Genomic DNA, 17,491 nt, shown 5'->3' on the forward strand with positions numbered 1-17,491 from the left:
TGTGAATCTCTGCGGGACAAAAAGCTTCAACGTCTTGGGAAAAAATCAGCAACAGTAGACTGCTGTTACGCGAGACTCTTTGAGGCCGCGAGAACACGCAGCTCCACGAGGTCCCGCAGCGCTCCTGTCTCTGAAGAGCTCCGACAGTCACAAAGGAGACCTGCTGGATCTCAGAGACCAGGACCAAGAGCGGGATGGAGGAGGACAACCAGGACCCGGAGCCCCGGAGCAACAACGTCCCCGGAGGACAAACAGCAGGCTCGAGCTCTGATAGCACCGATGTTCAGGTCAGTGTTCATGAACACAGCTAGCAGCTAACAAGAAGCTAACGTGGCGTTAGCTCGGCCTGGTTCCGACACGTAGCTTCATATTGACTGTAAACAAGATGTAATGTAGCAGGATTCAACAGTGGAGCCATCAGAACCCCGTATCTCTACAGAACCCACACTTAATGTGACGGTCGGAACCGGAGAGGAGGAGGAGGAGCAGGAGGAGGAGGTCTCTTGTAGCATGTAGCCTGCTGCCTGGGTGTTAGCATGCTAGCTAGCTGGACAAAGCTACAGTTAACTTCCGGTTCGGCAGTTGGGTTTACGCTCTGGACTGTGGAGTGTTCGGTGCACGAGCTCTGGCAACCAAGCTGTGGAGCGAGTCAGTCAGTTGTTAGGAAAGAAAACAAAACGTCTCTGACGTGCTATTAACAAGCTAACGGTTAACAAACTTGGTTTAAGATACAACGTTATCTCGTCGACTCAGAATGGACAAGCGTCTGAAGTTCAGAAGTCCAGAGACACGGACTAGTTCGCGGATGAGGCTGAGGACAGTAGTGCTGAGGTTAGCACAACACACAGCGCTAATGGAGCTGGAAGAGCCGCTGCAGGTTACTAGTCAGTGAATGTTGCATCAACAACGAAGAGACAGGGTGTGTGTATAAGGACCGTGTCTGTGTGTCGGCGTTGTGCCGCTGTTGTAGGGTAACGTTATGTTAACGGAAACATCCATCATGCTAATGCACATTAAACAGATCACTGGGGCGAGGAGAAAACACACCGGAGCCCAACTTATCCCCGCTGCTTTCAAGCCAATACTACGGTTTACCGTATATTACTATAAGCCTTTAGATTCAAAAACAGAACAGGATGAATGATCACTGAGGTAACTGGCATTAAAATATTACATTACATTACCTTATCTAGCCAAGGTGTAATTAATTGTAACAACTCAAGCTGCACAATTCATTTTGTCTTTTTGATTTCACCCCTTAAGAGTTCTTGGTGCACAAATACTATATTGATTTCATAGTGTCATTTACACTGGGGACATGTCTCCATTTCTTTTTTTTATAAAGCATTTGTTAAACATGTTCTGAAAAATGGGTTGAAACAAGAAATGTTAAATAACAAATGAAAATACTTGAAAGGTTTATTTGCTCAATAATAAAACATGCAATGTAAATATAGAAGAAACAAATGTTGTCTAAAAAAAAAAAGGAACTTAAGCTAAAAGAACAAGCTTCTGAGTACTGCATTATATTCTGTTTGAATATCACTTTATATAAATAAATACAATTCTACCATAGATTGGTGCAGAAAATGTCTCCAGAATGCAGGAAATTAGGTGTTTAATGCTCAAAGTTTTCTAGAGGACCCCCAGCCCCCCATTTATAGATTTCAGCATTGAAAATTTCATCAAAATAGTGTTAAAAATATCTTCTTGTCTTGTTCTCGTGAACCTAATAGTGTGACTTGTGCATGTGGTCTTTAAAAGTCTTAAATTTAACTAATCCTGGCGGTACCCTGAACTGTATTCAGAGCAGCAGTAAAAGGAAACAAATGGAACATGTAAAATAACAACAAAATACTGAATAAAGTTTAGATTGAAGCCAGCAGTCCTCCTTCTCCCTCTGCTGTTTAATCAGGTTTACTGTCAGGTACATTTTCACATACGAGGAATTTGCCGTGGTATAAATCGGTGCTTACAGTACCCATAAACATATAGAAATATAAAGATATAATAAGTAAGGAGATCTAAAAATGCGCAAGTATACAGTAATTACAATAATACTATAATACAATGCTGACAAGTATGTACAAAAATTTACAACATGAGCACAAAGAACAGTTGAGCTTTGTTTTTAAAGTGTGTGTTTGGGGAGGGGGGCACGAGAATCAGTGACAGTGGGGACCCGAGCCTTGTTGAGGAAGCCCACTGCAATCGGAAGGAAACTGTTCTTGTGGCGACTAGTTTTGGTCTTGGTAGAGAGGAGCCGGTTTCTCAACAAGCAGCTGAGTTTACAAGGATTTGCTAAATTTTAAGGGACGTAGCATCTCAGCTAAACAGGCTACAGACAGAGTTTTAGCTTGTTATGACAAACTAGCTATTAGCAAAGCTAGCATGTGTGTTTGTGTAAAACACAGCTGCGATGGTTGAGACGGAGTAGAATAAAATATTGCTTGGTGCATGTTCCTGCTTGTTGTACTGATGCAGTATGAGCCTTTTACTAATACTGCTGGTTTTGCTGCACTTACTTACAGTTACGGCTAGGGATGAGGATCGAGACCCGGATCTAAAAGGACCCGGTTCCAAAATTTCTCAAAACCTGAAAATCAATAAGGTTATAATAAGGCTGCAGACGCCGTTACGTTAGCTGTGATTTCGAAACGTCACTATTATGAAGTCAGATATTGACTTTATATAGTGACTTTGCTATTGTAAACATTAATGTTGCTGCTGTAGAAACAATTTTGCTGTATTTAAAATAATAAATTCTAATCCTATAATTAATTTTAAAGAGGTGGTATTATGCTTTTTGGCTTTTTCCCTCTCCTTTTATTGAGTTATATATAATTTTTTATGCAAGTAACAGGTTTGCAAAGCGAAAAAGTCCAAAGTCCACCGCAAAGGGAGTTCCCATCTCTCACAGAAAGCTCTGCTCTGAACAGCTCGTTTGTAGTCCAGCCTTTCACTTCCTTCATTTGTGACGTCACAATGAAAACGCGTCATAAAGCTTGCCCAGCAGCTAGCGGGGTCAGGCACGCCCTCAAATCAAGCTAGTCTGAGCGGAGGCCCTTTGGCTCGACTCGCCTTTGTTTGGGTTTCCATTGTAGAAATGTTGTACCTGTACCTGCTTCCAGGTACTTTTTTCGTATCGCCTCACCTCCATCGAGGTTCCTAGCGAGCTGAAATGTAAACGTGAATGTAAAATGTAACGTGAAAACATGAGACTGATTGGTCAGAGAGAATATTCACTATTCACTGCATCATCATTGCTGCACCAGACAGAGGCCAACAGAAAGTTTCATATTTTACAGTTTTCGTATGGAATTTCATCACTAAATCCACTTTTGAGAAGTTTTGAGGTGAGAAATCAGCTGTGCCGATTTTGAATATTGACAGTTTTACGAGAAGTGATGGCGGAACAAAAATGTGCTTTAATATTTTTGGAGTTGAGGAGCTCCGCAAGCGGCTGTGGGGGAAGCCTGTACCAACCCGCAGGAGGAACGTGTGAGGCCGGCCAGCCGCCCGCTCACAGAACCCTCTGCTCCCGCCGTCACACAGACCGCTGCAGCAACACCGGCAGAGGAAACACAGCTGGAAGGTTTTCAATTCCGACTTCCCGTGTCAAATGTAACGCACCATATCTCTGGGTAATATCTGCAATGGAAAACGGAGCAGAGCCGAGTAGAGTCAAGTCTATCGTTTTGCGCTATGGTAGCATTTTTCGGCAAGGCAGCATAGATCGTCAGAACACCGGCAACAGTTCAACGTTTAGTCCTAAAAGACGATGCAACTCCGACTCTGTTTGGGCCTGGAAATTCACAATCACAACCTGTAAGTATGCTTTATTGGTTGTGAATTATATTTAAAATAAGCATGGCAATGTAACTTCACAGACTGTTCAAGTGCAGAGTTGTTGTAAATGTTGGCTAACACAGCTAAAGTTATAGCTATAATGCTAATGTTGCAACTGATGTGAAAGCTACTGAGCAAACGTTCAAATTGTTTGGCCAATTTTGATGTAAAATTTAGTTGAAATATGGTGATTTTTGTAGTGGTTTATGGTAAGATGTGGAACAATGATGTTGTGGAGAGTAACTTATATATCTGCTAGGTTACAAACACAGTCTGAAGCGATTTGGATCACATTACCTTATTTCTTACGACCTGCCCTTCTCTGCTTCTGATTGGCTAGTAGAGATGTATCACTCGGTAGCTCATACAACACATAGGGTGAAAAGAGGAGCTGCAGCAATGTGCAGTATGAGGGGAAAAATAAGGTGTTTTTTTAAAATTAAACCATGTAAACCTGTTCTGGTACAATCCCTAAATAAGATTTTGATCCTGAAAATGAGCATAATACCACCACTTTAAAACAGGCAGCTATGCTGTATTTATCCTCCCACAGCGTCTGGCCCAGGTGCTCCCAATCTGGCTTACAGGCGCTGTTACCTTCAGGGACAAAAGGAACACAGTTAAACACCCAACTAGGCAGGGCCGTCACAGAAAGCACAAGTCAAAGTATATGTCCAGCAAGAGTGGCAGGACGGCTGCTTTACTCAGTTTCACTTTTTGAACCTGCACTGTGTGCAAGAACTATTTAAATGTATAGAGAAAAAGCCTTGTGGCGTCAGTTTTTGATGGTAAAGGTAGGTATATGGTACTTAACACAAAAGACTGAGTAAGGAGGTGGTTGGGGTAGATGGAAGGCCAGAACCAGAAGTATTTTTAAGTTATGACAGTTACATAAATATGTAAGTTATTGAAGTGATGTAAGTTACTTACGTGTTGATTGATGTAGTTATTTTAACCCAGACCATGATCTTTTCCTACCCATAACCAAGTAGTTTTGTTGCCTAAATCTAACCAAATTGCAATGTTTCACGGCTTGAATGACGTGCTCTTTCAAAATGGCTATGTATCAAAATGCTAGCATAGTATCGCCGGACGTTGCATATTTGTTGTTGCTAAACGTTGGTAACTAGACCACAAAGCCTTAGCCGTCAAAGAATGACGCTTAAGGGCTACCCAGGATTTTACAGGCGGCGGAAAAAAACCTTGAACAAGCGTCAATATGTGACGAGTTGGGAGTGAGAATGTGTTGCCGTACAGCTACTCTCTCACCTCCCGACTCCTGTCCACTTTCCCCTAATGCCCACTCCCTTACAAATATACGCCAATCAAAGACAACAACCAATGAAATCACGTGGGACATTGAGGACCGTTTTAAGTGTTAATTACGGTCAAATAGTTATATGGCAATTATATGGCAACATAACACATACATCGTATCTGCTGCACTCTGCCACACGTGAGAGAGGACAACAAACATGTTAACTGCACCGGCAGCTGCTGTGCCATTCATCATAAACTTATACAAGGCCCAAACGAAAGAAGCACTGAATGCAAAATAGTTAGGTAACCTGACATTAGTAAACATGTTTAGCTCAGCATTGGCCATTTAAGTTAGCTTGCTTCTTGCTTCAGCTACGACCTATGAGAGGTTAACTCCAACTGTCGTTGCTTAGGAAAAGATGAATGAGCATTTATTTGTTTGCCAAACTGGTGGTAGTCGATTAACGTAATCATTTACGTTCCACTGGCTGCTGTGATGTTTATTGACATTAGCTGCAAATGGGTTACAGGTTTATGTTGATCATGTAACGTTACAGTTTTATTTAGTTATAACGTTATACTGGTTTGAGAGTCTGGGTGGAGGGGTGGTGACTTACAGTAGTTAATAAGCTGTTGATCTGGTCCAACACCTGAACTAGTTTGTTTGAAGCAGCCTCCGGCCTACAAGGGCCACTTCTGATTTTTAGTATCACACTTTTCTTATGAGAAACACGTTTAATAAAAAAGGTCAATCTGTGCAGCGGAGGAGGAGATATCCTGACTTAAGACTTTGGGGTGGGTCAAACTCTATTAACACAGGATCTTACATATCCCATAATGTAACTTGATCATGTGAGGTTGATCGATAATAGAGCAATGTCTAGGAGGGATCTGTGATGATCAGATTCCTGTAGAGGTCTGTGCCACCCCAGACCCCTCTGTGGACACATCCCTGCAGGTGTTACAGGTGGTAATGTTTTAGTCAAACTTGGAACATTGTGGGTTGTGCTGTAAATGTCATTTATGGTTCTAGATAGCTCGCTCCACCGTGACATCTCACTCACTTTCTTTCTCTCTGTTTGTATGCTGCTATAGAAACGAAGAGGAAGCGAGGGACTCAAACGTCACCGCTGTCAGCACTGTAACAAATCCTTTGCAAGATCTGGATATTTAATGAGTCATCAGAGAATTCACACTGGAGAGAAACCGTACAGCTGTGACCAGTGTGGGAAAGCTTTCATTCAGTCATCTAAACTAACAATCCACCGACGTGTTCACACTGGAGAGAAACCGTACCGCTGTGACCAATGTGGTAAAGCTTTCAGTAAATCAGGTGACCTTAAGGTCCATAGACGTATTCACACTGGAGAGAAACCGTACAGCTGTGACCAGTGTGGGAAAGCTTTCAATAAATCCACTGACCTTAAGGTCCACAGACGTGTTCACACTGGAGAGAAACCGTTCAGTTGTGACCAATGTGGGAAAGCTTACACTACAAGAGGTAGCCTAAAAAGACACCTATGTGATCACACTGGAGTAAAACCTTACTGGTGTGACCAGTGTGGGAAAGCTGTCACTTCATCAGGTCACCTACAAAGGCACAAACGTGTTCACGCGGGAGAAAAACCTTACAGCTGTGACCAGTGTGGGAAAGCTTTCACAACAGTATATGAACTAAAAATACACCAACGTGTTCACACTGGTGAGAAACCGTACAGCTGTGACCAGTGTGGGAAAGCTTTCACTTCAACAGGTCAACTGCAAAGGCACAGACGTGTTCACACTGGACAGAAACCATACTGGTGTGACCAGTGTGGAAAAGCTTTCACTACATCACATACACTAAAAATACATCAACGTGTTCACACTGGAGAGAGACCGTACAGCTGTGATCAGTGTGTGAAAGCTTTCACCTCATTTGGTGATTTGACAAAGCACAGACGTGTTCACACTGGTGAGAAACCATACTGGTGTGAACAATGTGGGAAAATGTTTGCTCAGAGCAGTACCCTTAAAGTCCACCAACGCATTCACGGTGCTTCGTTTGAACATTTTTCAGAGCCAAGCTAGGTGTTTCCTCCTGCCTTCTCCTCATGTCCTGATTAGGGGCGTTGCTGCGTTGAGCAACATGCACCGCTAGGCTAGCTCGCGCGCATGCTGCTGTTCAATTTTTGCGCTGAATCCAGCTTCCACGCAGTGCAAATTGCTTCTTTTCTGAAAGAGCCTTTATGGAAGAACGTCGTCCTCTCAAGACTATCAGTCACTAAACATTTAGTGTTGCCTCCTCCTGTCTGTGTTGAGAAAATGTTGCCAGATTTAAAACACTAACAAAACATCAGGAGCTTATGGACTTTCAGGACAATACCAATTAACTGCATTTCGGATATTAATAAGCCTGTATGAGAGATGCTCTCAACTTTTCACAAAAAATTACACATATGGATGAGAGTGGATGACAACAGTTCAGTTTATTACCCATCTTAAAAACAATTTCCCTTGGGGTATAAATGAAGTTAATATTCCTCCTAATTAATGCATAAAAATTGTTAAACCATGATTATTCTTCAGACTATAATCGTACCAACAAAATCTGTATTCGTTGCATCCCTAGTGCTGATAGCTGTGTTGTAATAATGTGAGCTTCTTTGCAAACTAAGGGATAGACAACAGGAACAGAGGTGTTTCTTTCAGATATGTTTCCCCTGTAGATCACCTTTCTCATATAATATCATCCCTGCTGTATCAGCACACATTGCTGGCATGATTTAGTCTTCCCTCCTCTTTTGTGTCTTTGTAGAAGTAACCTCCTTTTTAATGTGCAAACCACGTTTTTGTCCACATAATTACTTGTAAGATACAACACAAAATAAGAAAGATAAAATATATTTTTAATGTAAATGACAGTAAACATTTGGTTATGAGGAAATGGCTGTTAATGATTAGCTAATACAATAGAAACGCACTTACCATAAAATAACCAAATTCAAGATTGTTTTGTACATTTTATAAAAGTATGGTAATACTCTTGCTTTAATTGATCAGTTCATTATTTGTCAGTGAACCATCTCTTTATTCATGTGATCTAGTTTTATTCCACATCAAATGTTCATTTTCTCCTGTAAGAAATATTTAAAACTGAGGGCATGCCTAGGACACTGAGATGGGGAGCAGTGCAGACTAAAAACAGACATCGGTGCAGTCAAAAAAACAGTCATCAGTGATTATCCTTAATAAGTATTAATCATTTTATTATCATTAATCATTCTTAATCTTTGTACATTACCTAGATGTACCTTATTTTCTACTTATAAGTGCTGTATGCAGTAACAAGCTCACTATGGTTAGATCCTTGAGTGGGAGACTATGCACGCCTTGTTCAACTGTTATCTACTGCTGTTATGACTATATGAGGGACTGTTGATGTTCTAGTCTGCTGATATTAAGACTGTGTTTAATTACTGATTAAGGGTTTGATTGTCAACTTAAACCTCTGATTATTACAGCCTGTGTGAACTTGCTGAAGGAATTTTTGATGACAGAAAAGCCGACAGAGGCTTGATGAAAACGCGTCAGATAGTGATGACAATAAAAACGACAGATGCTTGATGAAAACGCGACAGAGAGATGATAAGCAGAAAAGCAGAAAACAGCCAGCACAACATCAAGATGACTGTAAGAAACTAAGCATTAATGAATTCTTGTATTAATTTTTGAAGAAATACAATTGTATGTCAAATTATGCATGTCTAACCTTTAAAAAATACGGCAAGACCCAAGTTGAAATGTAATGGTGAACTTATTATCCAGTAGTGTAAAAATATAGAAAATCAACAACACAGTAATGAGTGACAGCTGGACAACAGTGTTAATTGGTAAAACAACTCATGTAAGCAGCATGACGGCAGAGAATAAGAAGTTCATCATGAGGAAAGGAAGGGGCAAACCAGCCCAGATGGGGATATATTAGGCTGTCTGCAGACCACTGGATTGACTTCATCCTCCGACCTGCCGGGGTGTTGTACGGGTTTATCTGTCTTTTATTGGAATAAACTCTCTTGAACTGACTCTCGACCGTCTCTAGAGAAGTTTTTGACTGCAAACTTATTGACAATAGTAGAAAGTTAATGGAGTATTTTTTGACAAAGTTTAAAAAGCTGGTGAAGGTGGGGACCAGGCTTAACTGGCCCAGCCTGGTCGTACATGTTTGGTAAAATCTTGTGGGGCCCTTACCTTCCTATGTCTTAAGTAAAATCTGGGTGCCATGATGTTTCTCTTAACAGGTTCAATTTCTTGTTTCTTTGGTTACTTTAAATATTCTTCTCCAGATTTTAAACATGTTAACTGTATGTAGAGTAGTTGTGTATTTTGATCTGTTTCTTCATCCAATTCTAGTTGAAGCAACAAGCTTTTTATCTTTTTTTGTTAAAGACAGCGCCAGTTGAGGTGAAAAAATAAATGAAGAATTGAGCTTTATCTTTAACAAATGAACAGAGAGACAAGAAATAACAGAAACTGGAGGAAAGAGATGGATTTTCTGCTTCAAACAAATTAGATCATATGACATCTGTTTATACCTGCTCCAAATGTCAACACTGAAGACAGGGCAAAAATCACAAAGTCCAAATGTTTAAGAGGCCTGAATAAGTGGTGGAAATAATGTCTTCATTATCTGATATTATTTTAACAGCTGTTTGCTTTCTGTTCTGTCAGTAAATGTGTTGCTTTTTGTTTAACTTGCCAGGGTTGGTACTGGAATAACCTGAGCTGGAGACTTGAGACTTGGACTTGAGTTCTTTTCAATATTCTCATTAAATTAGTCGACACAAAGAGAAGCTTTGACTCACCATTTGAAACTGGACGTTCAATGAAATGTTTCCATTCAACAATATTTGTTCTATTGTAATTGATTCAAACACAAACCATTCACCTTTTTACATTTGGTGATGACCCCGTCCACCCAGACAGAGAAGGGATTGGTTGATGGCTATGATGATCACCGCTTTTTAAATGTTTTCAGTAGAGTAAAAATTTTAATTTCTAAAGTAACTAGTAACTAAAGCTGTTAGTTAAATTAGTGAAATACAATATTTCCCCCTGAGATGTGGAGCAGAAGTAGAAAGTAGCATGAAAACAGTCAAGTAAAGTACCTGAGTGTTGTACTTAGGGCCAGGGCGATATGGTCCAAAATGTTATCACGTTAAAAACATTTAATATAATTCCATATTTATAATTATCCCGATAAATGTCAAATCGTTATTTATTTCAGGTTTAAAGACTGATTTTTTGCTCCTGACCGAAAATTGAAGAAACCAGATGTGATTATGTGGCTCAACTCTTCTTTATGATCAGAATGGGGCACTTGATGCCAAAGAGTGGATCACTTAACAAATCTAAGGGAGAACATTCAAAACTATTATGATAAAGTGTTTTAACAAATATGATTAGTAAATCTGTTCAGTCCCTTTTCCTCAACAAAATATTTTAATAGAAAAATTAAGTTCTGATTTCTTTGTGATTCAAATTAATTAAATCAAATATTTATTGACGATATATTGAAAATGTATTATATTGATATTGAGGAAAATAATATTGCAATAATTATCATTATTGTTTTATTGCGCAGCCCTAGTTGTACTTGAGTGACTGCAGCTGTTGTGTTAATGTGGAGCTCTCCAGTTTGTCCTGAGGGACGAACAGACTGACAGTAACAGGAAGCAGCCAGCAGGAGGCAGCAGAGGAGCTTCAGTTTGTTCAACAGATGATAGTTTTCACTTTAAAGTCACTGGAGGAGCAAACTGTGTGCAGAGTGTTACCAGCCAGATATGTAACATGCCAAATATCTGGAGGGGTCGGCCGACTCGACATCCGCATCCAGCCAATGAGAGAAGGCAGCTGGCAGAACAGCAGCTACTTTTTCACCGCAAAACACTTGCCTCCAGCTCTCTTTGTAGCTCAGACAATCCCTGCTACTTGCGTGTGCTAATCCATTCTTTCACCCATATTCTTTGTCTTTATAATTGATATTTTTATAATAAACAAACAACAGCTGTTTCAGGTGTGTAGGTTCATGTCATTTCAAGTGCGTTTTGACAAAACCTGGTTTGGAAACCAGCATCGGGTGTTTATGGTTCTGGAGCTGTGGAGTCTGGATTTGTGGTCTGTACAGAGAAACCTTTTGACTGAAGAGGAAGCAGACAAAGTGACAGTTTCTAGGATTCATTTCTGATTTGGATTCCAAACACATGGAATCATTTCCATTTGCTGAATCATCATGAAGACGTTCAGAGACTCTGCTGCTGTGTCTTTTACACTTCTGGAGGAATATTAATATTAGAATTTCCACTTTTACTGTCCATCGGATTAGCCGACCAATCAACAAGCAGACTGTTTCTCCTGGATGATGGAGGACGTGAACAGTGATGAAGGACACGTCCTGCTGGTAACAGTGATGCTCTCGTTGATGAAGGCGTTTTCTGTTGACACACAAGGTGGATGTTCAGAGGTAGGGACGGCCTTCTGCAGCACAAAGAGACGCTTGTGCTGAACAAAGAAATGTAGGGGATTGGACTAAATGTTTAGAGAGCTGTGAGAATAAAACAAGCAGAGTTTCCTGAGAGTCTGTAGGATTCAGAGTGAAGAAGAAGCTGACAAACCGTCCTCCTGTCTTCATCTGTCCTTCATCAGCTGCTTCACCTCCATTTTCTCTCTGATCCAGAGTCAGATCAGATCAATGATCAAACTAATTGATCGGACATCAGAGGAGTTGGATCAGTGGAGCTGCTTCTGTTCCTGTTTGTCTCTGCAGAGGAGACATAGGACAGTCAGACAGAACCAAACACAGAGACTCTGACCTCAGTCTTCATACTTCATACTGACCTGACGGACAACAGCAGCAATTTGAATAACTTTATTTAACGTCAGTGACACAAACAGCTGACAGAGATTTATGTCATTAAACACGTCAGTCCAATTTTTCATTAGCCAGTGAGTTCTTGTAAACATTCTTGTAGGACTCAACCTTGTTAGATTCCCAGTGAACACTGATATTTTCTAGCCTGACGCCTGAGCTACTGACTCTAACTAATCAGTCTACTGTTGTCTCCCTGATAAGGACAAGTACATGTGAGAATTACCTAAAGCTAGAATGTCAGAAAACTCTTATGGGGTCAGCTAAATTACTCTAAGCTAGACCTGTCTTACCTTTCCCTGTTACATCAACACAGCTCCTTAAGAAATATTCTCAACAATAACATAAATAAAAAGGATTTAAACATTTCTTCTTCCTCAGAGCAAAAACTCACGATGCCACTTTAAATAAGCATGAAAACTACTACAAACATGAAACCGCATTAATTAGAATACTTTGATAATAATCAATACTAATAGATGAAACACACAAAGAACTTGAAAGTATAATTTTTAGTTTTGTAAATAAATGTTGACTCTTGTTTGTAAATAAAATGTTTTGCTCTCTGTGGTTAGTGAATAAAGAGCATCAGTCAGTTGTGACTTGGGAATATCCTGGCTAATATCTGACATATACCAGTCTGTGATAATCCAAAGTAACTCCTCATTTCTACTAAAATATGAGCTGTAATTTCATGTAAACGATGTCTACTGACAAAAAAAAAGAAGTGTGAAACTTGATGAGTTGGAATGAAGTTGACTAAAAAGCTATTTGATCAAAGCAATTCTGACATAAGTTGATAAACTTTTTTAGTCATTTAAAATGAGCTGTAGATAAAATCTAATTGTGTTCAATTTCAAGTTCAAAAGTCCACAAAATGTTGAGGAGGGTCCGCTGCATTTTGCTGCTCCTTTCGAATCGCACGCAAAACCCGCAAACCATCTCCTGAATAGGTCACGAACGGCCGGCTCGCGAGGCTTCGAACGTCACCACATACGTCATCAACACAAGCCTCGACACGCGCTTCGAAGTGTCGATACGGACGGACACATTACTAAGTTACAGAGGAGACCTGCTGGATCTCAGAGACCAGGACCAAGAGCGGGATGGAGGAGGACAACCAGGACCCGGAGCCCCGGAGCAACAACGTCCCCGGAGGACAAACAGCAGGCTCGAGCTCTGATAGCACCGATGTTCAGGTCAGTGTTCATGAACACAGCTAGCAGCTAACAAGAAGCTAACGTGGCGTTAGCTCGGCCTGGTTCCGACACGTAGCTTCATATTGACTGTAAACAAGATGTAATGTAGCAGGATTCAACAGTGGAGCCATCAGAACCCCGTATCTCTACAGAACCCACACTTAATGTGACGGTCGGAACCGGAGCAGGAGGAGGAGGAGGAGGTCTCTTGTAGCATGTAGCCTGCTAGCTAGCTGGCCAAAGCTAAAGTTACCTTCCGGTTACGTTGCTGAGCGACCGGTCCTCCGTGTTCTGCTCCTCTTACTGTTGTGAAAGCTGTTAAACATTTTAGATAAACGCAGTTTCAGTTTTGTGAAACCTTTTATTCGGTTTAGACCCGGTGTTCTGACGATATATGTTGCGTTATCGAAAAATTCTACCGTAGCGCAAATCGATAGCAGAGTCTATATAGTCGCTCTGCCCTATCAAAAAAATACTACCTACTAATACTATGTGTTCACTTTTCCACTCTCATAATGTTATAATTCTCACAGTATTATGACATCTTCCGTTTTTTTTTTATTATATTATAACATCAATTCAGGGGTAGCTGATTATGATCTGACTGATATCCCCAATATCAAATAATGCTCCCACTACAGAAGAATAATTATATTATAAAACAGGTAGCTCAAATTAAGCAATCTGATTGGTTCATAGTAGTGATATAATGAGCGTATATACTGCGACATACAGGGTTCAATTTATAAGCTTCGTGGGGGTCTCACGGCCCTTTTACACCTGGTATTAAAATACGAAATAATATAGATCCCATTTTACCGGGCGGAGATAAAATAAATAATTAGAGAGACAGAGAGAAGTTATTGCTTATTACGTGTTCAACATTTCCCTCTCTCACAAGATGAAAACACACACACACAGCAGTCCACTATTTTGCCCCAGATGTCTGCGATATTGCAATAAAGTTTAAGTTTCAAAAGACTGTTGCTCAAGGAGCGATGCAATTCCGGCCTTTATGGTAGATCTAATATTAAATTGTTAATATTTATACACTTCTGGCCGCCGGCAAACAGGATCAAGAATGTCATCATATGGCCAAGTTTTTTTTTTTTTTAATGCAAATAAATAAATAGTTCTAATAATTCTAGCCTTTGATGTATGTTGCTTAGCAACCGTCATGCATTATGCAGCCTACCGGCAGCCTGGTGGGACTACTTTTTGTATTCATAAAGAAATGTCTGTTGATGAAATAAAGTCAAATTGTAGTGCGTCGGTTAGCCTAGTTAAAAAAAAATTTGTTGATATTGTATGTATTGACGATCAGCCACTGTCTTGACGGCATGCCCAAGAGCAAGGTTGCACAGATTTATGGGCGTGGAAACAAACTACGCTTGTGGATGGATGGATAGCAGGTGCTGCGCATGTGCCTGACCCGCTATCCATCCATCCATCCATCCATCCATCCATCGTCAACCGCTTCTCCAATCCCAGCTGGAGCTGGGATTGGAGAAGCGGCCATCGGGCGAAAAGGTAGGGTACACCCTGGACAGGTCGCCAGTCCATCGCAGAGATAATATAATATAAAGTATAAAAATCTAAGAATATAATATTGATAATAAGTCAGAATAAGATATTTTAAATATTGATCCCCGAGGGGAAATTGTGTGCCACAGTTGGTCAAAAGGAATATAAAGATTGTTGGTGTGTATAAAGAAGAATATAAATATCAGAGTAAAAATATAAAATACATGAAAATATAAAGGAGTGTGGATATGTACGATATTACATAATTAAAATAATTTTTGTGGTGAACAGTAATAATGAATAAATAGTAGCAGCAGAATTGCAGCAGAGAGAGTATTGCACATTAAGTATTTAAATTATTGCACAAAACAGATTCTGTCCAGTTTTTAAAACTAAGGAAGAGTGTCAGACACTTAGAGGGTGGACTTATAAAGTTTGATGGCCAAATGCAAAAATTAATTCCTGTGGTGCATTTTGGGGAATAAGGCCCAATCCCAATGTCCCCCCTAAACCCTCACAGACTTTACTGATGTCACACTTTTTATTTTAGGTTTTTGCCTGATTTTTAAGTCCTGCGGGGTCTCGCCCTACAGAGCGGAAGAGAGGTTAAATGTCAATATATTTGTCAATAATCAATATACAATTGTTGATAAAAAAGCATCATTAAGCAAAAACTAAAATAGTTGAATAAACAAAGTGTGTAATAGGGTGGTTGCGTTCCTCTGACTTCATGTGTTCTATGTGGACTCTACTACTACTATAATAACAAATTGATTATATAATGTTACTATAAATAATAATATTTCATTTGATGGCGCCTTTTATGGCACTCAAGGTCACCTCACAACAAGAAGCAAAAGTACATAGCATCATAACAATAGCAAAAAACTAACAGAAAAATAAAATTAGGAAAATATTCTGCTAATAAAATGCACCTCAGAAGGGAGGAGGTTTCTCATGTTGCCTTTTTTTATATTAATATCTACAGATAAATGTCAAAAGCGGTAAAATTAATACACAATAGGCAAACATGAACAGTCGTATCTATATAATAATTCTGAGGTCATATTAACAGGGTTTTAGGGGTGATGCCCAAAACATGCTGTGCCATCACTATAAAATCTCTGTGGAGCAACAGAACCAACCAAATTACTTTCTCCAGATCTAAAGGTTGTTGTTCCTCCAATAGACTGATCTTTGGGTGTTGGTTATTTTTTTTATCTGCTGTAGCTTTTCCAATTATTTGTTCAGAGGTATGGTGATATGGCCCAATATGATGTGAGATTTTTTCAAAAGTATAAAACATAAAATTTTCTTGGACCAACACCAAAACATTCATCTAAATCTCACATTAAACTGGGAAAACACTGCAGTTTTAAGCTATTCTAAGGTGCATCACATGGTCATGGACACAAGAGCAATGTTCCTGAGACATGTTGTGGTGGGGTTTTATATTAAGACAAAAATTTTGCTTCACCTCCGCTGCTACAACTTCATCCTGGGGGAAACTCTGAAGTTTGTGTGAAGTGTGACTATTTCTTCAGGGGGTGCTGTTTGTCCTGTCCCCGCTGCAGAAAAAAATCCTAGTTTGAAGGCTGAAGTCACAGAAGATTGTGGATGTAGACAGTGACAATGGACTTGCTGATTATGGGTTGGTCTGCACTGTGTTTACAGAGGCATGAACAGAGTCCTGTGTTGCAGTGAGGGATTTTTGAGTTTAATGTCAAAAAAGCAGAGCACTGTTCATTTGAAAGGTTATTGTTCATATTAGTTTCCGATGGTTTGAGTAGTTTTTTTTACTGTGGAGAAGAGTTTTGGCATTCTCTACACCTACCGTGATAATGTTTGCGTAGCATGAGCTTTTGGATGTTGAGAGAGCGTGTTTGTATAGGAGTATATGATCATTGTACATCTATTTATGTACAGCAAGTCCAGTCTTTTTGTAGAGCCTCTCCAGGCGGCGTCATAAGGTCTTAAGCTGACCCAGTTTGGATGTGTATGGGTAAATGAGACAGTCTTTGTTTTTAGGGGCTAAAGTGTCCAGTCCATAAGATTAACCATCATTGTAGAAGTCCATTAGATCCAGGGGTGAGGTGGTGGGCGGTGGAGCTGGATACTGGTACTTCCGGTCGGCTCGGAGGCATTGCGAGGCTACCCAGCCGACCAATCACAGAGCTTACGGTCCGCGTCGACTCGACGTGTAGTTAAATTTTTGAGGAGGTGCACTTCAGGCGACGGCATAGCCTCTTTGTAGCCCCGTAGCCTACGCAGTATATTACAGCAGTTAAATTTTTGTGGGTAGTTTTTAATTATTTGTTTATTTAGTAGGGTTGAACTGAATTGCATTTGCGATATTATCGGTATTGGTTACTCAAGATTTTGTAATTGCAAAAGCTGCGATTACACTCTGGTCACATGACACGCGAGAGTACAGCTGCAGAGGAAGTATCAACCTGGCATGCTACGCTGTACCGTGACTTGCTGTACAATGGCCTCTGGCTTGACAGAACCTGACACTGCGGAAACTTTAGTGTTAAACAGGAAATATAATCACCTGCCAGATGTGAGACAACTGTTTGCGTTGGTCTGTGAAATCGTCGGGCTATCCGCCACTTTGGAGGACAGACAAATGCACAACAGAAAGACACATGTAGCACGGTTGGCGTATTGTGGTGATTGGTGCACGGACCTGCCTCGTGGACTATTATGGAGATGGGAACTAATATAATGACTCGTTAATTGGTGGTTGAAC

General features: G+C 40.3%; 2 protein-coding genes across 6 annotated transcripts in view; one reads left to right on the forward strand and one right to left on the reverse strand.

Annotated features, from left to right (window-relative positions):
- The window catches only part of LOC123980197 (zinc finger protein 239-like), a 387,571-nt gene that overhangs the window by 148,351 nt on the left and 221,729 nt on the right, over positions 1-17,491 (reverse strand). The window lies entirely within an intron of this gene.
- On the forward strand, positions 107-9,173 carry LOC123980202 (zinc finger protein 239-like). Of its 3 annotated transcripts, none has more exons than XM_046064472.1 (2): positions 107-287; positions 6,205-9,173. In XM_046064472.1, the coding sequence occupies exons 1-2, from the start codon at positions 195-197 to the stop codon at positions 7,177-7,179; spliced, it is 1,068 nt and encodes a 355-aa protein (XP_045920428.1). In that variant the 5' UTR covers positions 107-194; the 3' UTR covers positions 7,180-9,173. The 3 variants fall into 3 exon arrangements, 1 of the variants encoding a protein (XP_045920428.1); XR_006827402.1 differs by lacking the exon at positions 6,205-9,173 and adding an exon at positions 440-481 and having other exon boundaries at positions 154-287; XR_006827401.1 differs by lacking the exon at positions 6,205-9,173 and adding an exon at positions 386-485 and having other exon boundaries at positions 199-287.

Source organism: Micropterus dolomieu, linkage group LG12, assembly GCF_021292245.1.
Source record: "Micropterus dolomieu isolate WLL.071019.BEF.003 ecotype Adirondacks linkage group LG12, ASM2129224v1, whole genome shotgun sequence".
Lineage (NCBI taxonomy): Eukaryota > Metazoa > Chordata > Actinopteri > Centrarchiformes > Centrarchidae > Micropterus > Micropterus dolomieu.

Coding starts and splice junctions, on each gene's coding strand:
- LOC123980202 (XM_046064472.1), top strand. CDS start 195: ATGGAGGAGGACAACCAGGACCCGGAGCCCCGGAGCAACAACGTCCCC. Junction 288..6,204: donor CTGATAGCACCGATGTTCAG/GTCAGTGTTCAT, acceptor ATGCTGCTATAG/AAACGAAGAGGAAGCGAGGG.